General features: G+C 42.0%; 1 protein-coding gene across 1 annotated transcript in view; it reads right to left on the reverse strand.

The window, feature by feature from the left end:
• Positions 1 to 12,851, reverse strand: part of cherp (calcium homeostasis endoplasmic reticulum protein) — a 77,407-nt gene that overhangs the window by 36,073 nt on the left and 28,483 nt on the right. The window contains exons 7-10 of the mRNA XM_080213228.1: positions 8,614 to 8,703; positions 6,604 to 6,868; positions 5,687 to 5,847; positions 1,666 to 2,095 (exon numbers count right to left, since the gene is read on the reverse strand). Coding sequence (XP_080069354.1) covers positions 1,666 to 2,095; positions 5,687 to 5,847; positions 6,604 to 6,868; positions 8,614 to 8,703 — 946 coding nt within the window. The remainder of the gene's footprint in view (positions 1 to 1,665; positions 2,096 to 5,686; positions 5,848 to 6,603; positions 6,869 to 8,613; positions 8,704 to 12,851) is intronic.

Raw genomic sequence — 12,851 nt, forward strand, 5'->3', positions numbered from 1 at the left:
TGAGGAGTCAGGAACCAAATTAAAACAAAGTACATCATCTTTGGGTTGTTACCTGAGCCACATGCAAATTGCCATTGGATCAAGCAGACTAGAGAATCTAACATGTGGCTCAAAGTTCACTTGACATGAGTTGGGACACATGTCCTGGCCCATCATTTATATGGTGGCGGTGGTGGGTCGGGGGGGATTAAGAAATCTAAGGAGAAAGGTTGAGGCATCAGAACAGTAGGGCAATGTGGGTGGAGACAAGACAGGCTTTAACAAAATTTGTACATTGGCGAATAAGGATGTTGCAAAGAATAGAAGCAAAAAACTTTAATTTATAGGTTCTTTATTTGAACGTGTGAAGCATAGAAACAGAGTAGGCCATTTGACCTTTATTGTATCCGCAATAATATATAGAAATAGAAATAGAACATTACAGCGCAGAACAGGCCCTTCGGCCCACGATGTTGCGCCGACCAGTTACAAAAACAATGACCCACTAGCCTATACCAATCCCTTTTCGTCCATAAACCTATCCAGAGATCTCTTAAACGCCCCCAAACTAGACGCATTTACAACTGCAGCAGGCAGGGCATTCCAATCCCTCACCACCCGCTGGGTAAAGAACCTACCCCTGACATCCGTCCTGTAGCTACCCCCCCTTAATTTAAAGCCATGCCCCCTCGTGCTAGCTTTCTCCATCCGAGGAAAAAGGCTATCACTATCCACCCTATCTAAACCTCTAATCATCTTATATGTTTCAATAAGATCCCCTCTTAGCCGCCTTCTTTCCAACGAAAACAACCCTAGATCCCTCAGTCTCTCCTGAGACTGAGGTGAACTAATAGCATAAATAGAGATAAATAATTTAGATCTAATTGCCATTACACAGACATGATCACGAGGCGACCAAGAGTGGGAAGGTACACAATATTTAGGGAAGACAAAGAGAATGGCGAGGAAGAAGTGGCTTTGATACTAAAAAAAAAGGCACGATGACAATAATGAGAAAGTATCTGGCTTCAGAATTAGAATCAATATGGGTGGAAATTAGGAAAAGCAGGAGGCAGAAAACACTGATGAAATAATTTATCAGCCCTCTATACCGGTGGACAGAGCATTAAACAAGAAATTAGTGAAGCTTGTAACAAAGGCGATGTAATTATTGTGGGAACTTGAATCTTCATACAGACTGAGACTATCAAACTGCAAGAATGTGGAAGGAAGCTTCTTTCTGTCAGAGCATTGTTAGTTTGTTGAATTCTCTTACCTGGGAAGCATTGGAAGCTGGGTCACTGAATCTATTCAAAAAAGGGTTAGATTTTTGACAGATCAGGATGTTAAGGGGTTCAGACAGGAACATGTTGAGACCACAAATAGAGCAGCCATGATCTTACAGAAAGGCACAGCAAGTTTGAAGGGCCAAATGGCCTACTCTTGCTCCTTGTGTTATTTTGGACTGTTAGAGCCTTTGGGACATCCTGAGATTGTAAAACGAATTGTGTAAATGCAAGTCTTCCTTTATCTGCTTGTCAGCATTTGGGGGAAAAAAAGACCTTTGACAGAAAATAAGTATCTGAGATCAGCTTAAAGTTGCAATAATACAAAAGGATTAAAAACTTTCACTGTGAACTGAATTACACAATGTTATCAATGAAAAGATTGCTGGGGATTGTTTACCTGGTGGAAAGTCTCCCTGTTGATAATCAAAATGATGAGGAGGATAAGGAGGACGATCGAAGTGATGCCGGGGAGGGAAGTCATCCTGCATGAACCGTGGAGGAATGCGATTGAAATTGTGGGGGTGCGGAGGCTGGTTAAACGGCGGGTGCTGCTGGTGTGGCGGGAATGGGGGCTGCTGGCGGAAGTGCGGGGGTCGTTGCATTCTGAAAGGTGGGTCCCGCTGGCCCCCCCAGGGCGGCTCATGCTGGTTGTTCCATGGAGGTTCAAACTGATTATTCCAGGATGGTTCATGCTGGTTGTTCCATGGGGCATCTCGTTGGTTGTTCCAATTTTGCTCACGCTGGTCATTCCACATCCCTTCGTGATTGTTATTCCAGGGCTGGCAATGAGGTGGTCCTTGATGTGGAGCATTAAATCCCTGGTCAAACTGGTAGTGGTAAAAAGAGAAAGATGTGCTCAGATTACATGAAATATTTAAATTACAAAGAATCTACAGCACAGGTTAGAAACTGTTAACTGAACCTTTTGCCAACATGGTTTAAATTGCAGTTAGCCAGGCCTGTCAACTCTCTTTTGAAAAACAACTCTACAGACTAGATGAAAACTGAAGCAAGTCACACCATGGTAACGATGAGATCCAAATCTTCTAAATTCCAATGAGTAGAGTCCAACCTGTTTAACCTTTCCTCATAAGGTGCCATAAGGTGGAGATGCCGACGTTGGACTGGGGAGGCACAGTAAGAAGTCCCATGCTGTTTTTTGCTGTATATATTAATGATTTAGACTTAAAATGTGTGGGGCACAATTGGGAATTTTGCAGATGACATAAAAATTGGTAGCATAGTTGTTAGTGAAGAAGATCAGGATGCTGCCTGGTTCGGAGGGTAGGTCTAATGAGGAAAGGTTGAGGGAGCTGGGGCTTTTCTCTTTAGAGCAAAGGAGGATGAGAGGTATCTTAATAGAGGTTTGTAAGATGATGAGAGGGATTGATAGAGTGGACGTGCAGAGACTATTTCCTCGGGTGGATGTAGCTGTTACTAAGGGGCATAACTATAAGGTTCATGGTGAGAGATATAGGAGGGGATGTCCAAGGTAGATTCTTCACTCAGAGCGGTTGGGCTGTGGAATGGACTGCCTGCTGTGATAGTGGAGTCAGACACTTCAGGAACTTTCAAGTGGTTACTGGATAGGCACATAGTGCACACCAGAATTATAGGGAGTGGGATAGCTTCATCTTGGGATTGGGCATAGCTCAGCACAACACTGAAGGCCAAAGGGCCTGTACTGTGCTGTAATGTTCTACGGTTCTATGTTCTAAGGTAGCTGTCCACTCCAGAATGATATCGATGGTTTGGTTGAGTGGGCAGGGAAGTGACAGATGCAATTCAATCTGGAAAAGTGAAAAATGCATTTGGGGAAGGCAAACAAAACATGGGAATACTCAATAAATGGGAAGATATGGAGAAGGGCTGAGGAAATGAGAGGCCTTGGAGTGCATGTCCACAACTCCTTGAAGGTGGTAGGACAGATGGACAAGTTGGTTAAGAAAGCATATGGAATGCTTTTCTTTACTGGGAGAGGTATTGAATACAAAAGCAGGAGTGTAACGATGGACTATATGAAATGATGGTTAGGCCACAGTTGGAATTGTGTGTACAATTCTGGTCACATTACAGGAAGGACATAATTGCTCTGGAGAGAGTGCAGGAGAAGTTTTAAAAGAATGTTGTCCGAGGTTGAAAATTTCAGCTATGAAAAGGGATGGATTAGGGTGATCTAATTGGGGCATACAAAATTACGAGGAGCATGGACAGAGTAGACCAGAAAAACCTATTGCCTCTGGCTGAGGGTCAGTTACCAGGGGGTCCACTTTAAGGCGGTCTGGTAAAAGAATTAGAGGGGCCATAAGGAAAAACTTTTTGACTCAGAGGGTGTTGGGCATCTGGAATTCACTGCCTAAATTAGTGGTTGAGGCTGAAATGCTCAAGTCATTTAAAAGGCACTTGGATCTGCATCTGCAAGTACTGTAACCAGCAAGGATCTGGACCAGGTGCTGGAAAATAGGATTAAAATGAGTGGCTAGTTTTTTTTCCCCCATCAGACATGATGGACTGAATGACCTCTTTTTGCACAGTAACTATTCTATGGTTCCTTTCTAGCATGTCAAAAGTAAAGGGCAATTAACTGAACATGCCTTCTGCAGAGCAGTGCTATCTGTTGAAACCTGCTTATACATACATCATGCTTATAAAACATTGCAATATACAAAAGAAAACTATTGCTTGCGGAACTCTTTCGGGTTCTTTGGACACCAGTGCATTAGCCATCACATTTATATTTAGCCTGCCTCTGGCAGCACAGGATCAGCATAAATAACTGTTGAAAAATTCCAAACTGTGAAGCAATACTGTTACCTAATCTGGCCCATCCTTGAAACCAGAAACTGAAGCAGCTAACAAGATTCAATTACTTTAGCAACTGGTTATGATTTACTGAGACAGTGTAAACAAATACAGCTGTTAACAAAGTTTAACTTTTCACTTCCAGACTTGATTCTTCCCCATTTCTATCCAATTTTCTTCTCTTTTTTTGCTGGGATTTGATTCCATGGGTGACTGACAACCTTTAGAACTTTATCATTAGATTGGAAGGAGCCTCGGCCATGGCAATGGGTTTATCTATCTGTCACTAAGAGAGGGAGAAATGTCACTGTTACGTCTGGCCCTGTCCTCACTAAGACTCCACTTATGTAATTAGGTTACTGCGACTGTCATTAAAATACAAGACACTAGTCACTTTTACATAATCAAGCAATGCTGAAGAATGCAAGCAGACTCTCAAAAAGTGTCTTCACTAAAGAAAATGCAGAACAATGACAAAGGACAATAGATTGGCTGGTGTCACTTATAGGTAGTCATGATGTGGAGATGCCGGCGTTGGACTGGGATAAACACAGTAAGAAGTCTCACAACACCAGGTTAGAGTCCAACCAGTTTATTTGATAGTAATCTTACAAGCTTTCGGAAAAGATGTTCCTTTGTCAGGTGTGAGAAAGGTTCTGAACCTTCAAATAAACTGGTTGGACTCTAACCTGGTGTTGAGACTTCTTACGTCGTCATTTATAGAAACAGAGGCACTTGTTGCAGGAAGTATATCTAAATTATTGGCAAGATCACTTCACAATTGATGATTTTAAAATAAGAAATCCCAACTGCTCTGTACACACAGATAGGACATGTAATTTAACTAACTAGAAAGTGTGCTTCATAAAATTTCTCCGATTTCACATATGCAGAATCTGTGGAACTGTCAGAACTCATCAATAACTAAGTATTCTCAAAACCAGCATTTCATCAGTTGAATGGCACAGGAGATGTAAGGCAGCTCACACTGTATACTAACAGCATGTCATTTGCGTCTCTCTCTTTTTAGAGCACTGCCTCAGCAAGGTAGTATCATGTATAGTTTCCTTGGTGATATTTAAAGACACAGCAAGTTAAAGTGAAAGCAGGTTGGATCCATGATGTTTTGGCCTCCCAATCACTTCAATGGATTCAGGGACCACAAGCTGGGAGGAAGGTCAGGAAGAATTCAGTGAAGTAAGAACAAGATAAGGGAGAAAATATATGTGTTGGACATATATATTTAAAACTGTACATCTCTTGCTTATGAAAGTAAAATATGCATAGCAAATCTACATAACTGACAATGTCTCGTCCGTATAATTAAAAGAATGATATCCAACATGTGTCCAATATAATCCCTTAAATATTCTGGATCCAGTGGATTCTGAAGAGTAAGTGTGCTTTATTTATCTCTGCAGTAAACATTTAATACTATTTTATTAAGTCCTTCCTAAACAGAAATTAAATTGCATCTCCCTCATTCCAGGCTCCTGCTTGTTTCTTGTAAGGAAAGTCACTTGTGACTCCTGTGTTGATTTATCGGCTCCACACACACACACACACACACCCGCCTTGTTCAGTGCTGAAAATATTCCCCAAACCTGAACCAGTACCTGTTGCTGCTGGCCCCAGAGTGGCATAGCAGGGCGTTCAAACCATGGCGGCTTAGAAGAGGAATGCTCATGCTGCCCAGGCCCTCGTTGTCCAGCTGGACTGGGCTCCTGCCCTCCACCTGACACATTTTCAGGAAGGGGATGTGGTGGCTTGGCCTCATCTGTAACACAGTCAGTAGATTTAAAAAGTGGATTCCTCTCAACAGCATCTGCAAATACAAACTCAAAAATTGCCAAGCTCAGACTGAGCTCCATGTTACAAAATAATAAACACAAGAGCTACTGCTAAGATTCTAGCTATTCAACTCAAGTTGTGGCAGCCACATTGTCCACAGGCTATAAGTCACTCTCATTATTAGTAGTCTTGCAGGACAACCTATTGCCATGAAAGGATAACTGTGATTACAGGCACAGCGACCTTGCTCTATAGGACTTCAACATGGAGCACATGAACCTTTTAAGTTTAATAATTAAAGACTATGATGGAAGTGTAACTTTATGGGTAAACACTATGGGTTTAGAAACTCAAATGTGAGCTCTCCAATCGGCTGAGTTTGTTTTCTAAACTTTCACTATCAAACAAAGGAAACACAACATCTTGCCTTCACATTAACCGTTTATAGAGAATGCAACTTGTTTCAATTATTTTCTTATTCCAGGCGAGAGACTCAATGGCAGCTCCATATCGCAATTCAGAGCACAGAGGTTTTGTTCACTGAGAAGGACTCATCTTGGGCCGCTCTCATTTTGAAAAATCTTATCAGCATTAAAAGTCAGCAGCCTAATGCTCGATTCTTTGAATGGGTATAAAGTTTTACTTAGAAGATACAAGGAGATAAAAGAATGAGGTTTTCTTTGCATAAAGTTCTCTCGTTCATTCAAGCCTCAACACTGCTGCATTTCTACTATTACTTCACCTGGTGTCTCTGTTGGTGAGAGAGCAGGCAGATCCTGGCTCTGAGGAATTGGGATGTGTGGTGGTGGAGCCTCGGGTTCCCGTAACGGTTGAGGTTGTGGCTGGGGTTGGGGCTGAGGCTGCGGTGGTGGCTGGGGTGGCTGGTGTTGATGCTTGGTGAGACTGTCCACAAACTCTTGGTGCTGAGCCTTCAGGGTCTGGATCTGTTGCTGGAATGCCATTTGAATGGGCTGAACCACAGCTGCAAATTCTGTGATGAGAGAGGCCTGTAGAAAGCAAAAAAAACTAATTAAATTCAGGAACATGTAAAAGTGAAAATGCTGGTAAAATGAAGTGTAGGCTTGGTTATTAAGTTTAACAGCCAGAATTCTGAAGGGGATTGAAATGTTAACCGTTTCCTTCTCCGCAGACACTTTTTTAAAAGTTTATTTATCAGTCACAAGTAAGGCTTACATTAACGCTGCAATAAAGTTACTGTGAAATTTCCCTAGTTGCCACAGTCTGGTGCCTATTCGGCTCAATGCACCTAACCAGCATGTCTTTCAGGGTGCCAGAACTGCTGAGTTTTTCCAGCACTTTGTTACTATTTTGGATTTCCAGGATCTGAAGTAACAGGTGATCTGGTCAATTATCTCATTTGCTGGGAGATTGTACACAAACTGTTTGCTGCTGCTGCATTTGCCTCTGTTACAACAACGACCAATACTTCATTAGCCAAAAACAGCTTTGGAATGTTATGAGGTCATGAAAGAAGCAACACAATGCGAAACATTTTCCTTCTGTCTAGAAATTTTGAAATATTTGGCCATGAAGTCCGTTTACTTGATGCCACAGTCCTAAATCCTAGACGTTTAAGTTACTAACAGTGTTGTATTAGAAAATGGGTCCAATACTCATCATCCAATTACAACATCACATATTCCCAAACCAAGTCCAGCAAGGTTAAATGCAGATTTAAGTTGTCACAGCCTAAGAAAGATGCCTTGCCCTTAGACCAGTGCCATCCACTGCTTCACCATTTAATTTTCAATTCCTCACATTGCAAACTCTGTACCTTAGACTGATAATTAGTGCCAAATTTGGGCTGGTTCAATTCCACGGACCAATATCCACAAAATTATTCAAATCTGTTTTCATCTTATTGATCAATACTGACTTGTAGCACAGGTCACAGATATGAAACAATAGTGCATATTGTTTTAGCTTCTAGATTACCATTTAGTAAAGGAGACAAAAGTTCTGTTTCTTCGTAAACTACCTTTATTTCTTTGATCCAACTCCACATACAATTCTCCATCAACACCCAGTGCCACCTGTAATCTCTTTATATTTCAGGACTTTACTGAATAATTGACATCATATTAGCACTAATTGGAAGACCTGTTAACCCATTCCTAACACATATGCTTACTGCACCACCTGGTCTGCAGTGCTATGTTTTGCAATGTTTAATATATATTAATAATCACTGCCATAAATCTATTGGAAACGAGCCTGAGACTTTTTGCCTAAACGGACTTGGGATTTAATGAAATGTGGTGATCCATTAGCCTGAATCTTCTTTAATGTAAGGATATCAACTATGTTAAACCTACTCACTGAGCTGTCTGCATTCGTGGTTACCTTAGAACAGTGCAGAAAGAGGCCCTTCGGCCCATCGAGTCTGCACCAACCACAATCCCACCCAGGCCCAGCCTCATACCCCTACATATTATACCCACTAATCCCTCTAACCTACACATCCCTGGACACTAAGGTGCAATTTCTCAGCATGGCCAATCAACCTAACCCACACATCTTTGGACTGTGGGAGGAAACCGGACTACCCGGAGGAAACCCATGCAGACACAAGGAGAATGTGCAAACTCCACACAGACAGTGACCCGAGGCTGGGAATCGAACCCAGGACCCTGGAGCTGTGAAGCAGCAGTGCTAGCCACTGTGATACCGTACCGTACCACTCGTTATCATTTCTCTAGCAAGAGGTGAGTACAGGACACAAGTTACTAACCTGGTATTGTCCAAGTCCAAGAGCTGGGCTTTGCAACTGCTGAATAATGGACTCATCGAAATAACCATTCTTCTCCCACAGTTGCAACAGCTGTGAAAAATGAATAAAAACGTTGTGTTAGGAGCTGACGATAATGGAAGACTATCTTTTGGAATATACATCAAGCTAGGTAACAAAACAGATGGGGCGATTCTCCCAAAATGTTCTAAGTGTCAAATTTGCATAAAAACTGCAGTAAATCTGCTGTTTTTTTTTTCAGCGGGAGTCTCAAAATGAATCTTCCACACCGAGCACTGCAAAGTGCACTAGCAAAAAGCTGGAAGCAGAGCCTACTCCCACTGGAGAAACTGACAGCATAGTGCCAAGTGAGCCACCGCGCACGTGCCGATCTGTCAGCACTGAGGTTGGCGCATGCACAGCGACCCCTGTCCGCCGGCCTCCAGATCGAAGGACAGCTTGATCGCTGGCCAACCCTGCACTATTGGCCCAATCACTGGCCCCTGAAACATGCCTGGGCTCAGCCTCGATGTCTCTTCCCCCACCGCCCTGCAATGCCAACCCTCCTGTGTCTCCGACACCCCCATCAAGCAGGCTGCCCCATCCTCCTCCTCCCACCCCGATGGCCATCCCTGATCACTGACCTCTCCCCTCCCCCACCAATACTGATTGCAGAGTGGCAGCTGGACCCCTCCACTGAGTGCCCCCAGAGGTCCCCCACCTTGGCATGGCCCAATGCCTGGTGGGCAGTGCCAAGATACCCCTTAAGCAGTGCCATGGAGCCCAGTCTGGCACTGCCAAGGTGGCAATACCTAGAGGCACCCTACCCCCTGGCACCCAATCCTCTGGGGTGCCTTGAATGCCACCCCTTTCACTCCAGCTGGGTCAGCCACCGGCTTCCCGCAAGTGGGCAGCTACACTAAACCCCTCTGCAGTGACCCAGTCCTCACATAGCTTGGAGCCCACGAAACGGCCTCCGCTCGTGTCTCCCAGCCAGCTGTGCTAAAATAGCAGTGCAGTGCGATGGGAGAATCGCCCCCAGAATCTCAAAGGATTGTGGCTGTCTTATTACTGACTTTGTTGCTTGCTGGTCTATGACCCTGCCATGAGCCCTGTAATAAAGTGAAGGGGTGCCTCTCTCCACTCTACAGTGTTAATGCCTGTCTGACAATCAAACTTAATGTCATTGGATTACAGGTACAATGTATAAAGCGTATAATAAAAACAAAAATGCTGGAAATATACAGCAGAGTCTGTAGAAAGGTCAATGGAGTCAAAATGTTAACTGTGTTTCTCTCCCCACAGATGGTGCCAATTCAGTTGAGCTTTTCCAGCATTTTCCATTTAATGCTGTTTGATGTTCTGCTAGTCATTGGGACATATGCCCCACATAACTGGCATCACACTGGCACTGAAATTCATTTACCACATTCCTCATATGTGTAATAGGTAGAACATTTTTCTCCCGATTCGAATTCGAACAAAAGCTTGGTTGTCAAAGTTCTCTGCTATATTCTCCCTGGTAGTAGCTCTACAGAATTCACTTGCCAACCAGTCAGCACTCTCTTCTCATGCAGTATAAATTGTTGTTCTGTTTTACTGTTGGTATTCCTTTCTGCTTGGATCATTTCAGAATCTAAGGAATTTTGGAAAATCATAGCCAGCAAATCCATTTCTCTACAGCTCTCCTTTTTTAGAATTCTGAGACATAGGCCATCAGGTCCTAGGAATTGGCAGCCTTAATCTCTGCTAATACTAATTATCTCAATTTCCTCCATTTTATTAGTCCCTAGGCTACCTTCTATTTTGAGTATGTTAATGCAGACTAGCACAAAATTCCCATTCATTGTCTGCTATTTCCTCGTTTCCCATGATGATCTTTCCTCTCTCAGGTTCTAAGGAACCAATAGCTACTCTCCCTTTTATATACTTGCAAAAGTTCTTGCAATCTTTTTAATTTTTTTTATTCCTGCTGCGTATTCCATTTTTTCTCTTATCAAGTCTTTAGCGATTATTTGCTGGTTTCTAAAACGCTTCCAATCCTCAGATTCACTTTCACTCTTTGCATCATTATAAGCCTCTTTTAATCTAATACTATACTTAACCTCCAGAGTGAGCCATGAATGGATGGACCTTATTTTCCAATGTATTTTTATTGAAACTGTTGAATTGTTTCTTTAAATGTGTCCCAGTGATCATTTAGCACCACATATTTTAGTCTAAATCAATCATAGCCAACCAATTCCTCATAAGAACAGTACAGCACAGGAACAGACCCTTCGGCCCTCCAAGCCTGCGCCAATCATGACGCTTGCCTAAACTAAAACTGTACGCACTTAAAGAAGTGCGCTTACATATCTTTCCATTCCCATCAGATTCACGTGTCTAACTAGTTGCCCCTTAAATGCCGCTATCGTACCTGCTCCCAACACCTCCCCGGGCAGCGCATTCCAGACATTCACCACCATCTGTGATCTAAAAAACTTGCTTTGCACATCTCCTCTCAACTTTTCCCCACGCATCTTAAACCTACGTCCATTATGTAACTCACTTTGTTTAAGTTTAAGATTCCTACTTCGAATTGGAGCATGTCATTTTCAAACTTAATGTGCAATTCAATTGTATTATGATGAATATTTTCCAGTAAATCTTGCACTATGACTTTACTAATTAACCCTGCCTCAATGCGCAAAAGTAGTTTAATCCCACGTCTGTTCCACAATATATTTCTCTAGAAAACTAATACAAAAACAATCTACAAATTCAACTTTCATACTACTTTTACCAATTTGATTGGTCCAGTCCATATGAAGGTAAAGTCCTGCACAATTATTACATTGCCCTGGTTACAAGTTCCAATAATTTATTGTTTAGTGTTCTGTCCAACTGTATAAATTGCTGGTAGAGAGCCTATAATCTAACCCCACCAGTGTTTTCTGACCCTTGCTACTCCTAATCTCCACCTGTACTGATTCAATTTCCTGATTTTCTGAGTCAAGATCCTTACATGAACGTATGAATTCAGAGCAAGAGTAGGCCATTCAATCCCTCTAACCTATTCTGCCATTCAATAAGATCATGGCTGATCTGATTGTAACCTCAACCCCATATCTCTACATACCCTCAATAGCCTTTCACCCCTTCTTAATCAAGAATCTATCTAGTTGTCTTAAAAATATTCGAAGATTCTGATTCCACTGTTTTTTGAGGAACTCACGACCCTGAGAGAAAACATTTTTTTTATCTCCATTTTAAATGAGTCACCCCTTATTTTTAAACAGCAAAACACTAGTTCTAGATTCTCCAACAAGAGAAAATATCCTGTCCATATTCATCATCAACAACCCTCAGAACCTTCAAGGTATCAATCAAGTTGCCTCTTATTCTTCTAAACTCTACAGGATGCAAACCTAACCTCTCCCAACCTTTCTCATAAGACAATCCACCCAGCCCAGTAAACTGTCTCTGAACTACTTCTGATGCATTTACATCATTTCTTAAATGAGATCAGAACTGTACACAGCACTCCAAATGTAGCATCACTACTGCCCTGTTATTATCCCTCATTAACAGGACCACCTGTCTTCCCTTTCCATTCTGTCTTTGAAATGTTGTGTATACTGGAATATTTATTTCCAAACCTTGGTCAAGTTGAAACCATATCTCTGCAATGTTGATTAGATCTAAGCCCTCCATCTCTGTTCATCTATCTAATTGTGAACATTCAGATAAAATGATTTCAATTTCTTTAGTTACTATCCCCTGCATGGATCTTAGTCTCTGATGCACTATTATCATTAAACTCTCTGACCCACTCAACTTGTCTTTACCTACATCAATTAACTTTTATTGTCTCAACTTATATCTTTGTGTTCCTACATCTTACCGTTGCCCACAGCTGCAACACATCATCTGCCCAGCGGTCTTTATATTTTATCTCGTTAAATGGGGTTCAAGTTTAGTACAAGTTCTACATTTAATGCTAATATCTCACTAGCATTGATTTGAATTACAACTCCTATTTAGAAGGATGAAATCTTAAAATTCGCCAATCAATTACCTACCTGTTCACCCAATCAATGCTTTTGAATATTCACAGTAAGAAGTCTCACAACACTAGGTTAGAGTCCAACCAGTTTATTTGATAGTAATCCTACAAGCTTTTGGAAATGGTGTCCCTTTGTCAGGTTAGACTTCTTACTGTGTTTACCCCAGTCCAACGCCAGCGTCTCTACATTTTG

Source organism: Carcharhinus amblyrhynchos, chromosome 26 (genome assembly GCF_965287045.1).
Source record: "Carcharhinus amblyrhynchos chromosome 26, sCarAmb.v2.hapA, whole genome shotgun sequence".
Classification (NCBI taxonomy): domain Eukaryota; kingdom Metazoa; phylum Chordata; class Chondrichthyes; order Carcharhiniformes; family Carcharhinidae; genus Carcharhinus; species Carcharhinus amblyrhynchos.